Source organism: Drosophila obscura, unplaced genomic scaffold, assembly GCF_018151105.1.
Source record: "Drosophila obscura isolate BZ-5 IFL unplaced genomic scaffold, ASM1815110v1 contig_186, whole genome shotgun sequence".
NCBI lineage: Eukaryota > Metazoa > Arthropoda > Insecta > Diptera > Drosophilidae > Drosophila > Drosophila obscura.
The window spans coordinates 8,488,214-8,512,118 of NW_024542774.1; the positions used below are offsets into that span (position 1 = coordinate 8,488,214).

At 49.0% G+C, this 23,905-nt stretch overlaps 8 protein-coding genes across 9 annotated transcripts; 3 read left to right on the forward strand and 5 right to left on the reverse strand.

The window, feature by feature from the left end:
• Positions 1-3,202: 3,202 nt before the first annotated feature.
• On the reverse strand, positions 3,203-10,288 carry LOC111073544 (DE-cadherin). Of its 2 annotated transcripts, none has more exons than XM_022365893.2 (2): positions 8,810-10,288; positions 3,203-7,687 (listed from the first exon to the last, which is right to left on the reverse strand). In XM_022365893.2, exons 1-2 carry the CDS (start codon positions 9,452-9,454, stop codon positions 3,782-3,784), a joined length of 4,551 nt encoding a protein of 1,516 aa, XP_022221585.2. In that variant the 5' UTR covers positions 9,455-10,288; the 3' UTR covers positions 3,203-3,781. The 2 variants fall into 2 exon arrangements, with proteins under 2 accessions (XP_022221585.2, XP_022221587.1); XM_022365895.2 differs by lacking the exon at positions 8,810-10,288 and adding an exon at positions 7,800-7,867.
• Positions 10,289-10,590: 302 nt separating this feature from the next.
• LOC111073540 (F-actin-capping protein subunit alpha) lies at positions 10,591-12,943 on the forward strand. The gene is made up of 3 exons (XM_022365888.2): positions 10,591-11,079; positions 11,315-11,484; positions 11,544-12,943. The coding sequence occupies exons 1-3, from the start codon at positions 10,839-10,841 to the stop codon at positions 11,991-11,993; spliced, it is 861 nt and encodes a 286-aa protein (XP_022221580.1). The 5' UTR covers positions 10,591-10,838; the 3' UTR covers positions 11,994-12,943.
• LOC111073541 lies at positions 12,181-13,828 on the reverse strand. Its single transcript, XM_022365889.2, has 2 exons — positions 13,337-13,828; positions 12,181-13,280 (listed from the first exon to the last, which is right to left on the reverse strand). Exons 1-2 carry the CDS (start codon positions 13,623-13,625, stop codon positions 12,973-12,975), a joined length of 597 nt encoding a protein of 198 aa, XP_022221581.2. The 5' UTR covers positions 13,626-13,828; the 3' UTR covers positions 12,181-12,972.
• A 72-nt stretch (positions 13,829-13,900) lies between these two features.
• Positions 13,901-14,767, forward strand: LOC111073542 (39S ribosomal protein L54, mitochondrial). The gene is made up of 3 exons (XM_022365890.2): positions 13,901-14,150; positions 14,212-14,345; positions 14,409-14,767. Exons 1-3 carry the CDS (start codon positions 14,048-14,050, stop codon positions 14,568-14,570), a joined length of 399 nt encoding a protein of 132 aa, XP_022221582.2. The 5' UTR covers positions 13,901-14,047; the 3' UTR covers positions 14,571-14,767.
• A 49-nt stretch (positions 14,768-14,816) lies between these two features.
• LOC111073539 (chitinase-3-like protein 1) lies at positions 14,817-16,436 on the forward strand. The gene is made up of 3 exons (XM_022365887.2): positions 14,817-14,941; positions 15,007-15,463; positions 15,539-16,436. Exons 1-3 carry the CDS (start codon positions 14,827-14,829, stop codon positions 16,422-16,424), a joined length of 1,458 nt encoding a protein of 485 aa, XP_022221579.2. The 5' UTR covers positions 14,817-14,826; the 3' UTR covers positions 16,425-16,436.
• A 5-nt stretch (positions 16,437-16,441) lies between these two features.
• On the reverse strand, positions 16,442-18,305 carry LOC121403748 (chitinase-3-like protein 1). Its single transcript, XM_022365884.2, has 4 exons — positions 18,018-18,305; positions 17,781-17,957; positions 17,453-17,720; positions 16,442-17,391 (listed from the first exon to the last, which is right to left on the reverse strand). Exons 1-4 carry the CDS (start codon positions 18,082-18,084, stop codon positions 16,494-16,496), a joined length of 1,410 nt encoding a protein of 469 aa, XP_022221576.2. The 5' UTR covers positions 18,085-18,305; the 3' UTR covers positions 16,442-16,493.
• Positions 18,306-18,769: 464 nt separating this feature from the next.
• LOC111073538 (chitinase-3-like protein 1) lies at positions 18,770-20,603 on the reverse strand. Its single transcript, XM_022365882.2, has 4 exons — positions 20,439-20,603; positions 20,199-20,375; positions 19,840-20,146; positions 18,770-19,774 (listed from the first exon to the last, which is right to left on the reverse strand). Exons 1-4 carry the CDS (start codon positions 20,464-20,466, stop codon positions 18,865-18,867), a joined length of 1,422 nt encoding a protein of 473 aa, XP_022221574.2. The 5' UTR covers positions 20,467-20,603; the 3' UTR covers positions 18,770-18,864.
• Positions 20,604-21,382: 779 nt separating this feature from the next.
• On the reverse strand, positions 21,383-23,123 carry LOC111073552 (acidic mammalian chitinase). The gene is made up of 5 exons (XM_022365917.2): positions 23,036-23,123; positions 22,784-22,960; positions 22,446-22,716; positions 22,168-22,376; positions 21,383-22,108 (listed from the first exon to the last, which is right to left on the reverse strand). Exons 1-5 carry the CDS (start codon positions 23,109-23,111, stop codon positions 21,441-21,443), a joined length of 1,401 nt encoding a protein of 466 aa, XP_022221609.1. The 5' UTR covers positions 23,112-23,123; the 3' UTR covers positions 21,383-21,440.
• Between the last annotated feature and the right edge of the window lie 782 nt (positions 23,124-23,905).

The following is a 23,905-nucleotide window of genomic DNA, read 5'->3' on the forward strand; positions in this document are numbered from 1 at the left end:
AGGCAGAACTTTTGCCAAATGCCAAATGCTGCCGAGTATTTATTGCAGTTTCCACAACGGAAAAGGGAGGAATTTATTAACATTTTTCGCCGCGGCTAGAGGAGCAGCTACTAGTGTCTTCGCCATTTAAATTTAGCATAGGCAATGGACAAGTCTTTTCGCAAGAGAAGCTGAAATCTATAGCCCGGTAGTTGGATCGTCTGCCTGTCTGGTGGTTAGCTTTGTAATTGAAACTATGATGAATGGCCAGCGAGTGTTAATGAGCACTTTGGGTGCCTTGCAATAGTCGTACAGGGATATTTCACTCCTCTGCTCTCCACCTGGACCCCGCTCCACTCCGTTCCACTGTAATTAATCAAAGCGAGGCCTTGGCAGCAGCATCGCCATCAACAGGTAGTAAAATGCCAAGACGTGCCCCATCAATACCACTCGCCTGTATTCCCGTCTGTATCTGTATCTGCAGCTGTGTCTGTTTTGCGTTTTGTGAGCTGCTGCTGTCTTTGTATCTGTATCTTTGTCTGTCAAAAGAAGCGGGCGTCGGGTGTCGTGTGTGACAGAACGAGTGAAGTGGCGTGGAGTCGATTGGAGTGGAGTGGAGTCCGAGGAATGGAAAAAAAAACTCAAACTGGGGGCCGCAGCTCAGGCGATTCTGCACTCAAGAATCCACAGCGAGGTACCTACTGGTATCCAACAGATACACACCTCGCTTTGAGCCGCTTGGCAAATACTGGTTTTTGTTTTTTCTCTACTTCAAGCCAAGTTTGCCACAGCGCAACACAACACAAAGATTTGCTTTCATTTGTCCGTTAAAGATTTGACGCTGTGTGTGTGAGAGATACTTCTCTCTCTCTCTCAGGGAGAGAGAGCCAAGAACTGCAGGTATCTGAGTATCTGCTGCGTGTGTGTGTGTTCGTGTACCTGAGAGAGTGTACACTGTACAGGTAGCTCTCGGTCTTGGCTTGGCTTGTTCTGCTGCCTCTACGACTGCTTCAACTGCCGCTTCTTCCCCGATTCTTTTATTTTCTTCTCGTCTTTTATGTTAATCCATTGGCCAAACATCCCATCCCGGACCCATGCTCGCACACACCTGAGAGGAGTGTTCGACGGTGGCGGTGGCAGCTGCTGCAGCTGCGCGCACAGGTAGCCGCCGCCAGAAGAGGTTATTTGATTACTCAACCATTTTTCTTCAATTTATTCTCGCTCTCTGTCTCTCCCTTAGGCTTCCTCTGAGCCTCGACCTGAGACGACTCTGAGCCCCTCCGCTATGCCACATGTTGCCGGTGAAACCTCACGTCGGCATGTCCGGCCCAAAATTTCTTGCAGTTTTTTTTTCTTTTGGTTTTTTTTTTTAACCGAAACTCAAAAATTGAAAAGACATCTGTCGTTCGTCGGCAATTCAGCTCAGTTGATTTTTTCTGTGTGGCATTTCCGCAAAGGGAATTTTTTGTTACCAAGAAATTTGTGGGTTTTCTCTGGTTCGGCACTCGAAATTTCACATTTCGTTGTACTTGAGAGTGCATTGAATTGATTTGAAATTTGAATATTTGATGGACCCTTGACAAGCCATTTGGATCTCTTTCAAAAAAGTTGAAGTGGGGCTCCGATGCTTCAAGTTTCTGATGGGTTTCTGGTGGGGTTTTTAAATGGTTTAAAATATTGTACTGGGAGTCTATTAAAAGTAACTTGAAGAATATGATTTCTGACACCGAATCGGAGATTTATTTCAGTTTTTAAGTGTATCAACTCTCATGTGTATTCACCTCAAGGTAAAGATCTTCAGCCCTCCCAAAGAAGGCTCGTTCGACAGCTGCAATGACAGTCCAGTCCCTGTCCCTTAGGCAGCTGCACACACAAATTCACAATATCTAAGCCTGGTACAGAGTGGCAATCGCTGGCCCCCTGCTCTTCACATATCGGTCATGCAAATCTAATTGAAACAGCAAACGGATATCATAGATTCGAGTTGAGATGCAGCTGCAGCACCTGCTCCCACAGATGCACAGACACACACACAAGGGAATTTTTTCCATTTTCCACTTAGTTATTTTATTTACCCGTGAATTGCTCCAATTTTGTTCATTGACTTGTGCCGCAATCGATTTGTTGTAACCGAACGACGGACGGGCCACGACGAATCCAAAAGGCAGGCGCGTAACCTACTTTCAGCTGATAAGATAATGACGCTTTTCCTCCAACAACGAGGCCCGGCATTTACAGTAGCTGTGCTGTGCTGTGCCCCTCTCTCAGTCCATGGCTTACCAATTAACCAGCAGAATAGTATATAAGCGTACTCTATATACTACATATGTATATGGTGTGTGTTGTGTCTGTTGTGGAGAAAAGACTCTGTGTTCCAATAGTTCTACGTGGGGAGTGCCGTAGAACGAACCCCTTAAACCAGCTGCTGTTTCGATTTGTAGCGTATTTAATCCACCATTTTCCCATAGGTACTCCGAATTGCTTCCGCGTTCGCGCTTATCTCTCACCCGCAAATAACTGATTAACAGACGAGGGGATTATGTTTTGGATTTTATTATGTTTTTATTTTTAACACAATTATTGTGTGTGTGTTTGTGTGGCTTTCTCGTTGGTTTGTAAATGATACATTTGTTTAATAGTATGTACTAAGCTTGTATATAAATAAATTGTTTTTTTTTTATTTTTATATTTTGTATTTCAGTTTTTAATATTGATTCGCCTTGGCATGTAAAAAATAGAGGTTTACGACTCCTCCTCTCATGTGGATACGCGAAAAAAGACTTACAAAAATACATATCGCATTGATTTATTAAACATTTTCTTATGTAGATTTAACATATATATGTATATATATATATGTATATTTCGATTCCTATATAGCATGGATGAAGGCTGCACAATTGGTACTGTACTCCGTTCTCTTTGCTCTCTTTGCCTTAACTAAAAAACCTCTCGATTCGATATAGATTTATGTTTAAGCTCTAAACTGATTTATACACGTAGTACTAGAGACAACCCTAAGAACTTATGCTGATATTGATGGGGTCGCGGGTCTAAGGTTCTATATAAATGATGATATATATATATTTAAAGGTTAGGATAATGTTTAGCTTAGTTTATCGACTTGTCTTATCAAATTGAGTTATCGTTTGATTTTTGTTTTCTTTTTATTCGGAAGTTTCAACGAATCCTTATTGAAGTGTTTGTCTTGAAATTAGTTTTGTTATGCTATAAGAAAAACTATCAAAATAAACTACGGACTAATGTCGGGAATATGCAATGTAAAATGCAATTTGTTACTGATCTCTCATCTGTAGGAATATTTTGTTTTCTCTCTTGTAATTCTTCTGAATTGTTTGTGTATTTTTTGTTTGTTTGTTTGTTTGTAAATGAAAACACTTCTGCATTTATTTGTGTTTGTTCGCAGTTGCTTAATTAATTATATATACTAATATAGTTACGCTTACGTAAGATCAAGATCACTTTTTGCATTTACAAAACAGAAAACAAAAACGTGTCCTCAAGGGGTGTCCCCACCCCCCACCCCCCACACTTCCCTTTCCGCTCTTCTATATAAAGAATGGATTTACTTCTACACATACATACATATGTATACATATGTATCTCTTGAGGCTTACTTTGGGGCCGGCTAGGCCGGCGCCTTGTCCCCCCTGCACACCATCCTTCCACCTAGTCCTCCTCCTTCCATGTATCCATACAACTCTTAGCATATAAAAAGTCTTTTGAATTTCTACGTCATCTTTTCCTTTTTCCTTTTTCGTTTTGATTTTCGTTTGTTTTTCTAGATGCGCCAACCCTGCTCGTCGTCCACATTGGAGTCGGTATCGGAGGGCTCCTCGCCGTACATGTCGGCCAGCTTGCGGAAGCGCGGTCCAAAGTTGGACAGATAATCGAAATTGAGATCGCCGTCGTCGGTGCAGGAGGCCAGGCTGGACAGGCTGCCGTCAGAGTTGCCGTCGCCCTCGTAGGCGTAGTGCCGCACATCGTCGACGGTGAGGCCGCCCGAGTCGCGGTCGCAGTTCTCCTTCTTGTCGCCCAGGAAGTCCCCGATGTCGGGTATTTCGTTGGGATCCCGACCCATGCCCGACTGCAGGGCGTGGGGATCCTTGTACAGCTTCTCCTCGTAGAAGGGCTGCGTGCGCAGGACGTTCAGGTCATAGTCCGTGTCCCGCTCGCCGCCGCCCTCGTCCTCGTAGTTGATGATCGTTTCCCGTATGTCGTCGATGTCCTTCTCGTGCCAGCCGTTCTTCTGCTTCTTCTGCACCACCACGGCCAGAAGGATGATCAGCAGCAGCGCCAGGCAGACGATGATCGCAATAATGAAGTTCCGATCGATGCCAAAGCTGAAGGCCACCGCCACCGACTGCTGGCATCCGCTGTCGATGTTCCGGAAGACCGAGGGCATACCCAGGTTGTAGGTGTGCTCGTTGATCGTCAGGTTGCGCACGCACCCAAAGAATCCCTGCTGGGTGGGCACATGCGTCCAGTTGAGCTGCCGTCCGAGCTGCGCCAGATCCACAGGACTGCCGCCCAGCTGCAGCGGCGCGTTCACGTTTAGGAACTCATTGGGGCCCTGCGGGGCGCCCAGGCTCATGCAGGTGGACAGACGGCAGTTGTCTACGGTCATCTCGATGCTGGTGCGCTGCAGGATGATGTCCAGCTGGTAGGAGCGATCGGCCACCATCCGTATGTGCTGGTGCTTGATTCGGATGCCGCCCGAGCCGTAGTCCACCGTCAGCACGGGATAGCCCTTCTCCAGCTCGAGGGCCAGGAAGTCGGACAGCGGCAGCAGGGGATTGTAGTTGAGCGGCCCCAGATACATGATCAGACCCTGGTCGATCTGAGGGGTGATCTCCAGGCTGATCTTCGTGTTGTCGCAGGCGGAAACGGGCTCGTAGAAGGCGTAGCCGCTGCCGTAAAAGGCCACCGAGACGAGCTCGCAGTGGGGGCCGGTGAAGCCGTCGATGCAGTCGCATACATCGTTCTCCCCGTAGCGCGGCGTCCCCCCATTCAGGCAGTGGTTCATCAGCAGCGCCTCGCACACACACTGCGCCTGCACAAAGGCGTTGACGCCCACGAAGGAGGTGGTGTTCGAGTAGATCATGTAGGGCACCGAGCTCTTGTGCAGCTCATTCGTGCAGGAGCTCTCGCACTTGAGTCGCTCGATCAGGCACTCGTCGATGTTCACCATCAGCATCTGGAGATCGAGCTCGTTCTCGAGCCGTTGCTGGTTCTGGGCCACCATTCCGTTGAGCTTCTCCGGCGAGTAGTAGGGCGATCCGTGGGCAGAGTAGCGTACGTCCAGCGTGTTATTCTCGTTCTGGAGCACCGTGAAGACGTCCACATTGGACACCGAGGTGTTGAACAGCTTCGACAGCGAGTGCTGCAGGCGGTCCTTCAGGGAGAGGGCCTCCGGGGACTGCATGTCGCGCGGCACATAGATGAACTCCTCCTTGGTGATGTTGATGAAGCGAATGCTGCCGCTCTTGTCCACCGCCTCCTCGGGCAGCTCGCGTATGACCACCGTGACATCGGCATCCACCGAATGGTAGGGTATGTAGGTGGACTCCTCATCGACCGTGAACTCCAGCACGTACTCCCCCTCGCCGGTGTGCTGGAGCATGGTGATCATGCCCGTGCTGGGATTCAGGCGGAACTGATCGTGCGAGATGTCGTTCTTCCACTTGAAGCTCTTGTCCTCCAGATCCCAGTCGTCCAGATCGTCGACAAACACCCGCCCAATGTCCGTGTCGGGCGCCTCGCCCTTGTAGTTGTAGATGAAGATGCGGGAGGAGCCCTCCGTCATGGCATTGTCATTCACATCGCCGATGATCAGGTGCAGTATGCTGACGGCACTCTGCCGCGGCACACCCGAGTCGCTGATGCGGATCGGGATGTAGTACTCCTTCTGCTCCTCCCGGTCGAACATCACATTCGCGAAGAGGTAGTCATTGTCGATGCTGAACTTGGTCTTGATGTCGGCGGAGGCTTCGCTGTCGATGCCGTAGGTGTAGGGCGGACCATTCTGGACGTCGTCAAAGTCGTTCGACTGCAGCTGGACAACCTGGCCGGGATTGCGGTTCTCGGGCCACTTTACGGGCATTTCGTTGACCAGGAAGGGGGCATTGTCATTGATGTCCTGCAGCGTGATGGTGACGGCCTTCACCGACTTTAGGGTGGTGCCCACCCCATCCTCGTCGCTGGCGGAGATCAGAATCTGCCAGTTCTTGTGGCCGTTGGGCGGATCGCGGTCCAGCGGTTGGATGAGCCGCAGGCAGCCGCTGTTGTCGATGGTCAGCAGCTTCTTGTAGTCGTCCTTCACAATCGAGTAGACAATGTGCTGGTCGGCCGTGCGATCCTTGATGTCCGGATCGTACGCTTCGATTGTCAGGATGCAGTTGTCGAAGGCTCGCTCCTCCTGGATGGTGATGCTGTAGTCCTGCTTGAACACCGGCGGATTGTCGTTCACATCCTCGATTTTGATCACCACCGTGGCGTAGTCGTCGTAGATCCCATCAAAGGCTCGCACCTTCAGCTCATACTCGGTGATCGATTCGTAGTCCAGGCGCTGGTTCACCGTGATCTTGCCCGTCTTCAGGCCAATCTTGAAGGCATCGCCCACGTTGCCGCTCTCGATGCTGTAGAGGATCTGCGAGGCGTTGTCCTCATCCTCGGCCATCACCTCGATCACCTCGTAGTTGGTGTTGGCATCCTCGAGCAGCTTGTCCGCCAGATACTTGGTCTGCTGGAAGTGCGGCTTGTGGTCGTTCTTGTCGCCAATGGAAATGCGGAACACCTGATGGCCCCGGTTGGGCTCTCCGTTGTCGAACAGGCTCGACGGGGAGTTGTCGCTGGCGATCACCTTCACGTTGTAGAAGTCCCGCTCCTCGCGATCGAATGTCGTCAGGGCCGTGATGTTGCCCGTGTGCCGATCGATGGCAAAGAACTCCCGGTTGTCCGCCAGCTCAAAGGACACAATATTGTTGGCCGCTGTCCCGTCCATGTCGAAGGCGCGCACCTGCATCACGGGCGTGCCCGGCGGCTCGTTCTCCAGGATGGTGCCAGACTTCACCTCCGTGAAGTAGGGAATGTTGTCGTTGACGTCCTCGACCTTAATCTTGATCTGGTGCTCGGCCCCAAGCTCGAACGTGTTGCGCACACTCATCGTGAGGGTGTAGTCCGTGATGGCCTCGTAGTCCAGGTGCTTGCCCAGGCTGATGGTCACCTCGTTGCCAATCTGATTGAAGACGAACGTGTTCTTGCCGTTCGTCTGCTCCGTGCGGCCGGTGATCAGCTCAAAGATCACCTCCGGCTTGTCCGGCATGTTGGACACTGCCGTCAGCGTCGCAATGGGCTGCGAGAAGTTCTTGAGATCCTCTTTCAGATAGATGGGCATATCGATGGGGTCCACAAAGGTGGGCGGCTTGATCGAGGACTCCACAATGCGTATCCGCACCTCGATCTGTGCGTCCTGCGGCGGATCCGGCACTATGTTGTATGCCCGCACATTGATCGTGTACGACTGTCCGGGTCGCTTGTCAATCGGTCGATTCAGATAGATGATACCCGACTCCTTGTCGATCTTAAAGTACTGGAAGTCCCGCTCCCGCAGTATCTCGTACTCGATGATGCTGTTGTTGCGGTCATCAAAGTCGCTGGCACTGATCGACATGATCACCGTATCGGGCTGCAAGTAAAAGACGTGGGGAATAAGGCCTCAAACAATATCAAAAGACGTTTCAGGAGAGGGTCACACAAGGGGCTCTTCGGTGGATGACCGAACTCTGCACCCAACTTTCCTGCAAGTTTGCCCAAATCAGGAATAAGCACATCTTTCCTTTTTTCTTTGCAAAATCTACTGCTTCCTGCCTGAACAAAAGTGCAACCCAAACTGAAACCTTTACAGGGAAAATCGACGGCTTTCAGAGAGCTTTTCTAAAAATACTACACAGAAACGAAAGGGGAAAGGAAAAGGCGAAAATGGGGATTCTCCCCCCTACGATTTCTATGGCATCACTGCCGGGCGGAAATAGTATTTTCCATTCCATGAGCTTGAGATAATTTCCAGGAATATCATATTTGTGGTTCCCATTAATTCTCCTTGGGGAGCAGCTGTGTATAAGATTTATTGGTTCGGAATGGAAACACAAACTATTCACACTATTCACACTATTCACACTTCTTTTATTTGTTTCATCTCAATACTTTACTGACAAACTGTACATATTTTGCATTGGGACACTATTTTGTTATTCTCGTTTCCACTAAGCTCTTCCATTGCCTGGCGACAAGTTTTTCCGTCGCACAAAAACTAGTGGGGGGAAAAGCAGAAAGAAAAGGCGAAAGGCGGCTGGGCTGGCTTGGAAAGGGTTTCATTTCAAGGTTCTCTGCATCGAGCCGGGCCGAGCAATGAACTCAAACCCGTCTGAGACGACCCTCCTACGCTGCTTGTGGCCTGGAAAACTTGTTCCGCCCAAGAAGATGTGTTCGCCAGAGGAGCCCACAGAGCTGTTAATTATCGCTGGAAGTCGTGAGTGTTTGTGAGTGTGTGTGTGTATGTGGTGGGGAGGCGGGCAGGTGGGCGACGGATAGGCGACAATGGCAATGACCCATAAATTGCCACTAAGCCAATTAAATTGTTGCTCAAATATCATGACATCATTGAGGGGTGGGGGCAGGGGGCGGTGCGTGGGCATGACGTCACTCGTGGACCGTCGCACAGAGAGAGAGAGAGAGAGAGAGAGGAAGAGACCAAGCGGCAGTAATCCAGGGTCCGCGTACTTGGCCCTCCGTTGTGCTCCAAACTTACCTGTGCATTTTCCGACATGGACTCGTCGTATCGCGCCTTGTTGAACACCGGCGGATTGTCGTTGATGTCCTCGATGGTCACGTTGAAGGTGCAGACATCGTCGAGCGGCGGCAGGCCGTTATCCGTGGCTTGGACGGTGACAAACACAAACTTCTCGTGGATGGGCTCATCCCGATCGAAGGTGTGGCCGGTGACAATGACGCCCGTGGTGGGGTTTATAAAGAACTTGGGTCGTTCCGAGCGCGACTGGACGAGGCTGTATCGTATCTCCTGGTTGGGATCGGGATCCGTCGCCTGCACCATGAAGACGTAGGTGTTCTCGGGCTGCTCCTCCTTCACGGAGGGCGCATAGCCAGCGCAGTTCTTGAAGGCGGGCTTGCGATTGTCGCCGGTGTAGTTGTTGTTATCCGGCAGCGTCTGGGCTGAGAGGGCGGGTGAGATGATGCTGATTACCACGGCTACGGCCAGGAGCAGCCTGCTCCTGTGGCTGTGGGTGTGGGTGTGCCTCTGATCCCGACATTTTCGTTTGTGCTGCTGATGTGTCTGCTGCTGGGCTGGATTCGAATTCGAATTCGGATTTTGATTGAGGCGATTGCTGACCGACATTTTATTGCAGTTGGTGGCTGAACACTTGTGGAATTTCATTTAGCAGACATCCGCCATCTCACAACTTTTTGAGCACTTCTTTTGTGAATCACCCCAGTATTTATCCACACTGGCACACACACGGTACGGTACACACACACTCGATCACTACCACTACTTCACCGCACACCTTTTACTTTTACGTTCTCTCTGCTCTGCTCTGCTCTGTTTGTATTTCTATTTCCACTTTTGTTTGCTTTTATCTCTCAAATGCACTGTGAGCATGTGTGTGTGTGTGTTTGTGTAGAGTGAGTGAGTGCGAACTAACGCTGACGTCGACGCTCCACCGTTTGTTTAGACTGCATTTTCATGGCAACCAACAGCAACGCAGCCGTCTAAATATCAATATCGAACAAATTGAACAAAATTCAACGGAACTCGTACAGTGCGCGCTTTTATTATTTTTTCCAAGTATTTTCCGATTTAGCTGTTGCTTTTTCTGTTATTTTCTTCACTTTTATCTTTTACACACTCTCTTTGGCGCTCCCTTCTTAGGCCGCCGCGCTCTCACACACCGCAAAACAGGTAAGACCAGGTAGAAAAAAAGTGGTTACCACACACACTTGTAGGCAAGCGCGCGCGCGGTTATGTGTGTGTGTGTGTCGGGGTTTCAGTCTTTTTTCATTGGTATTTGTTACCAACTCAAGGCACTGTTCGCGTATGTTTTCGTTATTTGTTGTACACTTTCACCGAATTTACTAGTAAATTTATAGTAAAATGTAGTTTTTGTTCGTTTCATTCCCGAATCTAGCCGAAAAAAAGTTCGTACGATACGATCCAGCTTTTATTTATTTTACGATCGACGCTGCGCAGCAACCGCGCAGTTCAAAAGTTGAAGAGAAAATGTATCGATATCGACAGGAGCGTGTTAGAGCTGACAGCAGTCCGATATTACGGTCGATGACATTGATACCATCGATATTTCAATCGAGTAAGTTTGTGCGATAAATTAAATTTTTTAATTAAACTAACAAGTAAATGCTACAACATTAATTGGTTTTACTGTTTCGGATGAAACCAGTGCTCTTTTAGATATATTATATATAAATATTATATATATATATATTTTCACTCAAACGATATATCGATGGTCGAAAAACGAATCTATTCCAAGCCATCGATATTGTCGATAGTGTCGTCGGTGTTTCTCCACCCCTGCTGAATCGTCATCGTTGTCCTATTTTGAGAAAAAAGATCTCACAGTATTTTTGTATATTAGTATCATAGAAAACCATTAAAAGAAAACACTTGTATTACCAGTAAAAGCAGCCCAGCAGCGCCGACCACTGAAACAATATCCCGAGCAAGCACGAGGAGCGGAGAAAAGAACACACAAAACCAAACAACTGCCCCTGCCCCGATTTCGTGAATCACCAACGGAATTATGGAACAAACACAGATTACAGATGCAGAAAAGGTGCGCATTGTGTCCGACTTCATTCTGCACGCTCCGCCCGGCGAGTTCAACGAGGTGTTCAACGATGTACGCGAGCTCCTCAAGAACGACGCCCTGCTGAAGGACGGTGCCAGCCACGCCTTCTCACAGTACAACAAGGACCAGCTGACACCGGTGCGCATCGAGAACAGCAACCACAGCGCCATCATTTCGGAGTTCAACGATTTGGGTTAGTATCAAGAATCGCATCCGTGAATCCATGAATCTGCCCATATATGGGCATACTCGTGCAGCAGCGATCCCATCCCCCTCGCCTGCAGTGATGACATTTAATTGTGAGTCACGAACCACAAAAATTTCAACTTTATTGATATCGTTTGGTGTTCGTTTTTGTTGATGTATAAATACCAAAGGCCATAGACTTTCCTTTCCTTACTGATAAGGCAATGCAAATAATCTTTCAGGCAACGGTCGCTTCTATGATCCACGCACAAACAAGGCCTTCAAGTACGACCACCTACGGAAAGAGGCCTCCGACTACCAGGATGTGGATGCGGATGCCAATGCGGAGACCTGGAGGGCGGCCCTGGATCTGGAGACGCTTGCATACACTGCCAATCACTATAGGCACGGGGTACGCTGGCGAATTCCACTGTTAAATCACACAATAACTTTTAAATTTTTGGCTTGCAGGTCAGCTCCGTGTTTGGAAAGTCGCAGGGCAACCAGATTACGCTCACCATTTGCATTGAGGACCACCAGTTCCAGCCGAAGAACTACTGGAACGGCAGATGGCGGTCGCAGTGGCACGTCACCTTCCAGGCGGGCAGTGGCTTGGCCGAGCTGAAGGGCGTGTTGAAGGTGCAGGTGCACTACTACGAGGACGGCAACGTTCAGCTGGTGTCCTCGAAGGAGTGCCGCGAGAGTGTTGTGATCACCAACGAACAGCAGATGGCCAAGGAAGTGATGCGCCTCATCGAAGAGGCTGAGAACGAGTACCAGTTGGCCATTTCGGAGAATTATCAAACGATGTCGGACACGACTTTCAAGGCAATGCGCCGCCAGCTGCCCATAACCAGGACCAAGATCGACTGGAGCAAAATCGTCTCGTACAGCATTGGCAAGGAGCTGAAAACGCAATAAGACCAGGAGCTGCAAGCGGAAGCGGAACCAGAGGGGACAGCACAGCAGTCGACAAAGCGGCCCAACAGTCTTCCACTTGCAATGGCCAAGCGAGATATGTAACTGAAAAATAGCAGCATTAAAATTATAACATCCCGAGCAACGAGCAGGAACGCGACACACGCAGAAGATGAAACAGGATCACGAATACAAGTTAAAACTAAATGTCTGTAATTTGCCTATACACATACACACATACAACATATACATACATGCGTACATATATATATACAACGTGTATTTACAATGTGTTATATACTATAACTAACGATGAATGCACTGCACTGCACATGCATAGCTGCATATAAATTTAATTACGATCAGAGATGATTCAATTAAATGAGTTTGGACAATGAATGATGCGCTGTTGCCTCGTTTGGGTTACACTCGCCACCAATTGTCGCCTTTATCGTTTAAGAATGAGCATTAAACGCGGTTTTTATCATGTACGAGTACTCTGACTTATGTATTGTATTATTCTAATTTTAAACAATCATCAACAAACACAAGATCAGTGCACTATATGTATGAGCAGCGTAGCTCGTGTGTGGGCCCATCCCGTCCCGTCCAATTGTAAGAATGCTTAATTTGGACAAAACACTTGGAACTGCGCCTCCGATTGAATGTATTTCAACTATTATTAGAGCCTGTCTCATGCATAGTAGTCCACTTAGTACTACCCACATTCATCCCGTCAAGTTTTCTCAACTCAAACGCTTCCCCCATTACCCGAACATTATTAGCATAGGCAGCTAAGTAAATGACATTTTAGCCAGCTTTTCATCAACAAAAGACTTTGATTTTTTAACAAACAACAACAATAATAAATGTGTAATTAAAATACCTTAAATATGAAACATTTAAGATTGCTTGAATTAGTCAAATTTAATAAGAATAAACTAACTAAATCGGAAATTGTTACTACATTTCTATAACCCAATTAATGGCTCTTTAAGTTTCCTGCCTCCTGCTGCTCCTCTGGTTGTTGTGGGTGTTCGTTTAGCGACTGTTCATAGATCCTCTTAGTCGCGTTCTCCTGCTGCGTGGATTCTGATTGGTGAGGCGGGTAGGGCAATGTGGCATTCGCCCACTGCTGTGCGTTATGAGACTCGGGCACAACATAGTCCGGGACATCCTCGGGTTTCTTGAGCAGGAAACGCTTGTCTGGATTACGCTTCGTTTCCAGCTCTAGTCGGTCAATCAGCCAGCCTTTGTCTGGCAGATGGGACGCCCAGAAGTACAAGGTTCCTGCAGAGCAGTGCTTTAAGTCTCCATAAAGATAGTTTGCTGTGCCCTCGGCTTACCTTTGTCCTTGCTGCCATGCACTGAGACCTCCAATTGCGCCTTCTCCGCATTGCAGTTGTTATTTGCGTTGGAAAGATCAATGCCCGACTCTCTGATGGGTTCACCCAGCAGCTTCACAGCTCCCTTGTGGTGTCTCAGAGCACTGATGGCCAGTTTGTAGTAATCACAGGATTTCACCCGGTCCTCCATCTTCCAGCGCATGTACATGACCGCAGATATGGATGCAACGGCGCCGTAAACGCATATGTTTCCCAGTGTCCGGTTGGAGGGCATTCGAAATCCCGGCATTTTTGTATTATACTATTTCTTTGCACTTGTGTAATTTATTATAACCGGCGCCGACATAGAGGTGGATGCGGGTTCATCCGATAGTATTTATGTTTCATTGATTGTGTGATATCTGCTCTAATAGTTACCGGATGACAAAAAATGTACTGTTACTTTCCTCTGTATTTCCCCATTTTGCATATTTTATTAATATTTCGATTCAGATGGAAGTAAAATGAAAATTGAAATTGGAATTCAAATTTGATTCTCGATATTTCTCGTGAGAGTTTGTCAATAGGCCATCGCTACACCGTAGTGTGACCACACTTGCGCATGTCAGGGCTGAATTGTTGCTGCACCAGATTATACAACAAAACAGAATTTTCAAGCAGTTAAATGGTTATTTGTCAATTAAATTGAAGCGAAAACAAAAATTAAGAATTATGAGTAGCTTTACTGCGGCATTGGCTATGCTGAGGCAGCGTTTGATTGCTCCAGCACTGGCAACATCAACCCGTTGTTATGCCGTGAAGCCGGCAGCCCCAGGTAAGTTAGCCTCAATCTAAATCAGATAAACTTTACTTTACCTTTATCCCATGATTTACAGCGGCCAAGAAGAAGAAACTGGGAAAGCTTGGACCCATTATGGAAAAGACGGTAATTCCCGTGGAAACAGACGCCAACAAACTGGTGAACTATGTGTGCGGCAGCAACTACCTAAAGACTGGCCAGGACGTCAAGGTGAGAGTGCCCAGAAGAGTGTATGAGCGACCTCCTAAACTCATCGTTTTGTTACCAATTCAGATTAAACCGGATGCAGAGTACCCCGACTGGCTGTGGACACTCAACACGGAACGGATTATACCCCTGGACGAGCTCGATCCCAATTCGAAGCAATACTGGAGACGCTTGCGAAAGCTAGCCTTGCGGCGCAACAATCAGCTCTCCAAGCTGAAGAAGTTCTAGGGGCCAGGCCAGGCCAGGCGCTGGCATTTAGGTGTTATCTTTGTTTCGGAGACCAGGTCTTGGCCTTCAACTTTCCTAAGTGTGCAATCGTGTTGGACCTGTGTTTGCCTTGCTGTCCGGCGCAAGTATATAAACACTTCGTCGATTATGTTCTTTGCTAATGTAAATAACGTAAATACATTTTACAACGTCTTGCACTCCTTATCAATAATCTCCGTTCGTATAAAAGTCGCGATCTCGACGGAAAGTTCGATCAATGCTGAAGAAGTTTTCCCAAAGCGCAATGTGGATGCGATCATCGCAAGTTCTAGTGCTGTTGCTCGGGGCAGTCCTTATGGCTGCTTCGTCGGTCGCTCAAGGCAATGCCTCAAGTAAGTACTCACCCACACAGCTAACATCCCGATGCCAAAAGATGCCTAATCCCAATGATTCGCAGAGCATGTTGTGTGCTATCAGGGGACCTGGTCAGTGTACCGACCCGGCACGGGTAAGTTCGGTGTGGACGATATCGATCCGTTTCTGTGCACCCACTTGATCTACGCCTTCCTGGGCATCGAGGAGAGCGGACAGCTGCGCGTCATCGACTCCTATCTCGACTTGGAGGACAACAGCGGACGTGGCAATATCAAGAGCTTCAACGCCCTCAAGCTCAAGAATCCCACGCTGAAAACGCTGGCGGCCATTGGCGGCTGGAACGAGGGTTCGAAGAAGTTCTCCATCGTGGCCGCAGATGCCGAGAAGCGGTCGCGTTTTGTGGATGATGTGGTCCGCTTTCTGCAGCGTCACGGCTTCGACGGACTGGACCTGGACTGGGAGTATCCGGGTCAGCGTCACAGTCTGGATAACGAGGATCGCACCAACTATATTACCCTGCTGAAGGAACTTAAAGAGGGGTAATGTATATGGGATGCCTGAACACAGTTCGCTGACTGTTCTGCTGTCTGACACGCGCATTCCACGTTTCCCAGGCTCGAACCCTTCAGCTTTATGCTCAGTGCTGCCGTCGGATCCGCTCAGTTCTCGGCCGAAATATCGTATCAAATCCCAGCCATAGTCCCCTATTTGGACCTGATCAATGTGATGGCCTACGATCTTCACGGGCCCTGGGATGAGGTGGTGGGCATCAATGCCCCCCTGTATCCCTCGGCCAACGATACAAGCGAACGCCAGAAGCAGCTTAATGTGGATGCCATCTTCAAGTACTGGCTGAATGCGGGTGCTCCACCGGAGAAACTGGTTCTCGGTGTCCCCTTTTATGGGCGCACCTTCACCCTATCCTCAGCCGAGAGCCATGAGCCGGGCTCTCCGCACATTGGACGCGGCGTTGGTGGAAAATATTCGCGCGAGCCAGGCGTTCTAGGCTACAACGAGCTCTGCGAGCAGATGCAGCAGGAGGAGTGGACCGAGAAGTGGGAGGCGGACCAGCAGGTGCCCTATGCCTACAGGCAGCGTCAGTGGGTGGGCTATGAGAACCCACGCAGCCTCTCGCTCAAGGCACAGTATGCGGTGGATCACCAGCTGGGCGGCATTATGGTTTGGTCCCTGGAGTCCGACGACTTCCATGGCACCTGCGGCCAGGAACGCTACCCCTTGCTACGCGCAATCAATCGAGTGCTCTTCGGCAGCGACACGCCCACAGGTCTGACCACCGAACCGAGTGTGGAGGCGGTGGAGGAGAAAGCAGGATTCAGCTGCGCGGCCGATGGCCCGACTGGATTTGTGCGCGACCCCGACAACTGCTCCAAGTTCTACTACTGCAATGGAGGGATCACCCACAGCTTCGACTGTCCCGCCGGGCTGAGCTTCGACCCCCACACTGACGGCTGTAACTACTCCGCCTCAGTAAAGTGCTAACCCCTCACCTCATAGTATCCGTTTCGATGTTTTGTATTTGGGAAACATGGAACTTGGTTGTGGTTCGGGCTAGTGGACAATCTTGAGATTCACGGGCATGTTCTCGAAGTTGTAGAGCGGCTGGCCCGGACGCCAGGTGACATAGTTCTGGTCGCACTTCACCTGCGCTTTCGGCATGCACTCGATCCTGGATTCGTCAAAGTAGTAGTCCGGCAGGCACTCGTAGTCGATGCGCTCACCATTTTGGCACTGGTAGTAGTACTGGCAATCCCAGAGCTGGCGAAAGAATCCATTCTTCGGGCAGAGACCCATGGACTCCGTTGTAGATTCCTCGGGAGCCAAAATACTGACGTCACCGAGGGCGGCGAGAATGACACGCCCCAGGCTGTGGCTCTCACCGCACTTGCCGTGATAGTCATCCGAATCGATGGTCCAGGCCATGGCGCCGCCCAGGTTGTGGGACTTCAGCAGATGCATCTTCGCCCAGATGCTGCGCGCATTCTCGTAGCTTATCCAATGGTCGCCCTTGTAGGCATACGGCACCTGTGCCTGCTCGTCAAATTTCTGCGTCCAGGAGCTGGCGTACATGCACCACTCACCGTAGGTCATGAAGCCAGGCTCGCGGGTCATGGGTGTCTTCAGACCAGGGCCCTTGCAGGGGGAACCGACCGTCGTCTGGTGGTTGTCCATGATGTACGAGCGCACGAAGAGCGGAATGTTCATGATCAGCTTCGCTGGCGCCTTGCCCAGATTCTTCCAGAGCTTGACGGACTCAATCACGTTATTTTCGCCAGAGAGCGGGGCGTTGTAGCCCAGATGCATCTGATACGGGTCCCGATTGTCGTGGTGCATCAGGTTGACATAATGCACATGCTTGACCAGTTTGGGAATGTCATACCATTCAAGGGTGCTCTTGTCCGTACGCCCCAAAACGGCCACCATCAGAATAAATTGATGCTCCTGGCAACTGCAGAAGAACGACAGCAATTAGGGAAGCTGCACCAGAGCTGTGCATTGGTCGTACTCACATTATCTTCAACTCCTCCAGCAACAGGACAAAGTTCCTCCGATCCTCAGGCTTGCCGCCGCGCTGCGTGGGATAGCGCCAGTCAATCTGGACCCCGTCGAAGCGCCACTCGTACATGAACTCGATCAGTGAGGTGAAGAACCGATCCCGCTTGCGAGAGTCTGCTGCCATCTTTGAGAAGTCGCTCGACTCCTCCAGCCATCCGCCGATCGTGAACATTACCTTCTTGACATTATCTCGCTTGAGGCGGTGTGCGACATTCAGCATGTCTGAGGACTCGAGAGGGTTAGTGCGGAGTCCCGCCCCCAATAGTATTTAGCTATTCTCACCATTTTCGACCAGCAGATACCTGTCAGTGACCTTCACTTCGCCCGTCTCCCCATCCACACCGACGGCCGTGCCGTAGACCAAATGCGTGCAGAGCCTAAGGTCGATGTTCCAGGAAAAGAACTTGCTTGAATTCTTGTAGTAATAAGATCCCAAATCGTATTGGCAGAATATCTTATCTGCAAACTGTTATTTACTCTCTGGGATTCTCTTTTCTCCCGTTCTCTCTGTGTACTTACACTCCTTTGCCGCACAGCCGCAGACCATAAAGATCATCAGCACAAACGCACAGTTAAGTGAGCGCATGACTAGCACTCTTTAAAAAGCATTAAACCTTGTAATTTACGGGATTCAAAATCCTTTGATTTGACAACAACAAAAAAAAACAAAAATAAATATAAAATTTAACCGATGTAAATTTTCTCGTTCTATTTTCTGTTAATTTTAGATCAGGCGGGTTGAAATGTTTGGAGTATTATGTGTTTCTGGATTACTGGCGATTGTTATAGTAAAGTCTAACGAATTGGCGAGAGCTTACAAATGAAAAGGCAATTGGATGTTTGTTTCGTTTGGGAAATGTTACAACGAATTTTGACACAATATCTGACAGTACAGTTCACGTCGCGTGCTGTGTTCTTGAGTTAAAGAACTACTCAAACTACTACTAGTTTAACAAGGGTTCTCAGTGAAATATAATCTAAGAGGGCGCCATTTATTATGCCCATTGAAGGTAGTAGCAGCGGTTAACAGCAGCCAAGCAGTACAGCAGACAACAGAGAAGCAGTAACAGCAGAGAAGCAGTGGACGTAAAGAGAATCCAAGCAGTCAGCCGCATTATCAGCTGTATCGTTTCATTTAACAAATAAACATTCAATTAAATAATATCTTACATATAATGATGTACATATGTATGTATGATGGAACAGACTAGATCATTGTACAGTACACGAGTGCACTATGGCCAGACCACATGGAGAAGCAAAGTAAAACGTAAATTGAAAACTCTCTCTTGGATATTATATATTAAATAAGTATTTGAGACAGTACTTGAGCTGATAAGATCTGTGTTTGGGCTACTTGACAATTTTAAGATTCAATGTTTTTTGCATCCACAATAAACGATTTTTCAAGAGAACTGCTACGACTGCGTAATTTTTTTGCCGCTAGTGCGGCTTCCAATCGTTCACATTTGACCTCTTTCATGGGCCTGCACTCGAACTTGGCCGCGTCGTAGAATTCTTTCCAGGGGCATTCGTAGTCAAATCGCTGGCCATTCGAACACCCGTAGTAGAGCTGACAATCCTCGCTATGGGGAAACAGACCATCTTCCGGGCAGGGTGGGGGCGGCGTTGTCGGCTCCACGTCCACCAGGATCCTATCCGGTTCGAGGGCTGCCAATATGGCGCGCTCGAGGCTGTGCTTCTTTCCGCACTTTCCGGTAAAGTCATCCGAATCGATGGTCCAGGCCATGGCGCCGCCCAGATTCTGCGACTTCAGCAGCATCATCTTCGCCGAGATGCTGCGGTCATTCTCGTAGCTAATCCAATGGTCGCCCTTGAAGGCATACGGCACCTGTGCCTGCTCGTCAAATTTCTTCATCCACGTGCCTGCCTGGGGACACCATTCGTTGTAGGTCATGAAGCCGGCCTTGTTGGTCAGGTTCGTCATTAGTCCTGGACCCTTGGACCGGGAACCGACGTCTGTCTGCCCCTTTTTCCTAAGGTACGAGCGCACGAAGAGCGGAATGTTCATGATCAGCTTCGCTGGCGCTTTGCCCAGCTTTTTCCAGAGCATGATGGACTCAATCACGTTATTTTTGCCAGCGAGCGGGGCGTTATATCCGAGATGCATCTGAAACGGATCCCGATTGTCGTGGAACATCAGGTTAACAAAATGCACATTCTTGACCACATTGGGAATGTCATAGCAATCCAGGGTGCTCTTGTCTGTACGCCCCAAAACAGCCACCATCAGAATAAAACCATGCGCATCGATCCTTAAGGAAGAACGAGATCGGATCGATTAGTGACGGGACAGCAGCTGTGGCAGGAGCGTATGTACCTGCTCTTTAACTCTTTTAGCAATTTAACAAAGTTCATACGATCCCCGGGCTTGCCGCCGCGCTGCGTTGGATAGCGCCAGTCGATCTGGATGCCATCCAAGCGCCACTCGTATATGAACTCGATCACCGTTTCTACGAACCGCTCGCGCTTGGCAGAGCTCGCTGCTATTTTGGAGAAGTCGCTTGGCTCCTCTGGCCATCCGCCGATCGTGCCCAGAACCTTGTCAACTTTTTCATTCCGGAACAAGGAAGTGGGAGTAAAGAGGGTTTCTTCGTTTCGGATCAAGGAAGAGAAGCTCATAAGGTCTAAGAAAGTTTGAGTTGATTAGATAAGATTCTATCAATATTGCTTTCTTACCATTTTCGAACAACAGATACTCGTCAGTGACCTTCACTTCGCCCGTCTCCCCATCCACACCGACGCCCGTGCCGTAGACCAAATGCGTGCAGAGCCTAAGGTCGATTTCCGTCCACTTGAATTTGCTCGAATTCTTGTAGTAATAAGCTCCCAAATCGTATTGGCAGAATATCTTATCTGCAAACTGTAATTTACTCTCTGCGATTTTCTTTGCCGTTCCCGTTCTCTCTGTGTACTTACACTCCTTTGCCGCACAGCCGCAGACCATAAAGATACATCAGCACAAACGCACAGTTAAGTGACCGCATGACTAACACAATTAAAAAAAAATAAAACTTGAAATTTCAAGGACTAGCAATAATACATAGTTTGAGAAAATCCAAAATATACTGACGTTGCCCCGTATCCCTGTATTCCCAATTTCAAGTCGAGTCGTAAGCAAAGAAGACTTGATTGACAGCACATAAATCAGATGGTACACTTAGTGTACATTAACATTAACATTAACAGTTGGCGAAGCAGGAGCAAAGCAGTGGGAATTGCATTTGTATTCTTGTTTGTGTGTTTTCCTGTTGCATATTGTATGTGCAGAACAAGCAGGAATCAATCTGTGCTAATGGGTTAATGAGTAAGAGCGGTACAACTATTGAATACAGCTGATCTAGCAGCCTTCTGGCTGGTTTCTCTCTCTCTCTGTTACAAGTCGTAAGCAAATATTGGTAAAAGAATAAATCATTATTTCATATTAAACTGCGTGACTCTATTAAACCATAAACGGACTGCCATAACCCACAGGTAGGCCACCATCCCCATCCACAGGTTTACTGTGTGTGCAATGCGCAACACCTGTGGATATCCATTTCAATGGAAGAGCAATGTAGGGCAAGGGATGGGGGGGGGGGACTTTATGGTTTCGAGAACAAATGCATTAGTCTCGCCCTGTTTCCCCCTATCAGTAATGCAATATTGAAATTGACTCATAGTTTGTTGAGGCTTTATCTCTGGACAACTCTACCTTTATGCCTGATGCCTGATCGCCGAGCAGTGACTAAGTGACTAAGTTTCTAAGTACTTCCTATGAGCACCAAATATTCGCTGAATGGAATCTAATCGGAATTTGTTTAGTCATAAATCTGGGTTTATCTTAGAATCGCTGTGGGGGCTCAGTTTTTTGGGCCACTTGAAGAAATCTGTGTTTATAATCGAACTAATCTCTCAGTTGGTTTTATTTGTGCATTATTTTTAGTACGGACAGTTGGCCTCTGCCGGCCAATTGCAGGTTTTGGTGGATACATCGAAATGGAGGGCGGGGGTGCACTCAAAGTCATATCGGAGTCCACCGACGCACTGGTAGTATCTGCTGCAGTCGCTGTTGTGCAGGAAATAGCCATCGGTGGAGCAATCTCCAGCTGGGGATCCACCACCGCCGCTGCCGCCGCCCTGAGTTGGACCAGGAGTGGGAGCAGGGGTCACACTACCACCACCCCCACCGCCACCGCCTCCGCCGCCGCTCACCTCCTTGCCCAGAGCACGGTTCATGGTTTTCAGAAGGGGATAGGACTCCCCACAAAGGCCGCGGAAGTCGTCCGTCTCAATGGACCACATCATGGCACCGCCCAGGTTGCGCGACTCCACCAGCTTCATCTTGATCTCGATGCTCTCGGGATTATCGAAGCCGATCCACTGGTCGCCCTGGAAGGCGTACGGTGCACCGTTCTCCTGGTCGAACACCGTCTGCCAGCTGTTCAGGCAAATCTCGTGGTATCCCATGAAGCCGTTCTCACGCGTGTACACGCCAGCGGTGCCAGGGCCAATGCATGCGGCTCCGGGCCAGTTTTGTGAGGCATCGGCCATCTGGTAGCTGTGGCCATAGAAGCCAATGCCCAAGATCAGCTTCTCGGCGGGGGCACCTGCAAAGGAGGAGCGATTGAGCTAATAGGTTCGACTGGGACATGGCTGCTGCAGTCACCTTGGGCCAGCCAGTAGTCAATGGACTCGGTCACCTCGGGCAGGGGGGCATTCAAGCCCAGATAGCCATCGAGAGCCATGTGGAAGTCGTAGGTCATCACATTGATGAAGGTCAGGTGCTGGGAAATGGCCGGAATATCGTAGGAAATGGTCGCCGACTTTTCGGAGGCGCCCACAGCAATGCCCAGCTCCAGGCCGTACCGATCGAAGCTGTGTGCAGTGGAAGAGAGATCTAAGATCTAAGAAGGGAGCCCTAACGCCGTCTGGATGCACACTCACGTTTCCTTGATCTCACGGAGAAGGGTCACAAAGTTGACGCGATCTGCCTCACTGCCGCCGCGCTGTCCGGGGTATTCCCAGTCGAGGTCCAGGCCATCGAATCCGTGCTGCTGGATGAACGCCAATGTGGTGGAGATGAAGGTGGCACGCTTGCCGGGATCGGCGGCCAGGGCCGAGTACTTGATGGAGCCCTCGTTCCAGCCACCCACTACGGCCAGGATCTTCAGCTTGGGATTACGCTGCTTCAGGGCAATGGTCTGACTGATGAAGCCTGTTCCCCCCAAAAAGTGGGCACATAGAGAACTCCAGCAGGAAAGCGAACATCTTCGGTCACTTACCCAGTCCATCGTCCATGTCCAGCCAGGTGTCCAGGGACTTGAACTCGCCCGCATCGCCGATGCCGAAGAAGGTGTAGCTGATGTGGGTGCACAGGCTGGGATCGATATCGGAGGGCGTGAACTTGCCATCGCCCGGACGATAGTTGGCCCAGGTGCCCCAATAGCAGTTGACCAGCTCTGCAGGAGTTGAATCGGTTAAAGGCTTTCGCTTGAGAGATCATTCAACCCAATCACTTTCCCCTTTCCACTTACTCTCGCTGCTGGCCTCCTGGCCAAGACCCAGGCAGAGGCAGAGCACTGCAAGTGCCCAGAATGTGTATAGCTTCATGGTGTAGTCGCTCTGAAGAGGTTCTGACCTGGGGGCTGCCTTGGCGTCCATTATATAGGGCCGCCCCGAAGCCCGAAGAGCTCTTATCTTTTGGAATATGAAATTTATTTGTGGAATAGATAAGTCGCCCCCTAGTGATCGTAATCGCCGTAAAGCAAAACAGTTTCCTGATATATTGCATCCATTGAAGAAATTTCAGCTATTCAAGTGGCCACCGATATCTCAGGTGCCCAAACAAACAACTGTCAACGTCGAGATATCTGCCCATGTACCTACACATATTTGAGATTAAATTATGCTAATAAATATTAATTTTGCACCCTCCTCCAGTGGAGTGCATCTTGAGTTGTGCTCGTGTGCTTGGCCATAAATCGAAACTCGGCAATCCTTGCGATACGAGAAAGCACTTCTGGCACACACATTTTAAAGGTTTCTCAAGTTGTTTTGTTTGGCAACTTTAGCCTCAAAATATGCCACACAACTGCAGAGACTTGAAAGACTTGAGAGATCTTTGTACGCAAAGATCAGCCAAGTCTGGACAAGTGAAATTGAGAAATCTAAGAACTAGAAAACTGCCAACACGTTGGATCAAAAACAAAACCTATGCTCGCTTTTTAACGCTCTCCGATGGTATAGCCATCATCTCATTAGTATTTAACTTTCACTGCCCTATTCCCTTATCTGTTTTTTCTAATTTCCATAGCATTAAGTATGGAAACACTCATCTGATACCAAAATAATCAGCCACATAATGGTAACCAAAAGTGTATCGAACCCAAAATAGTAAACAGGCA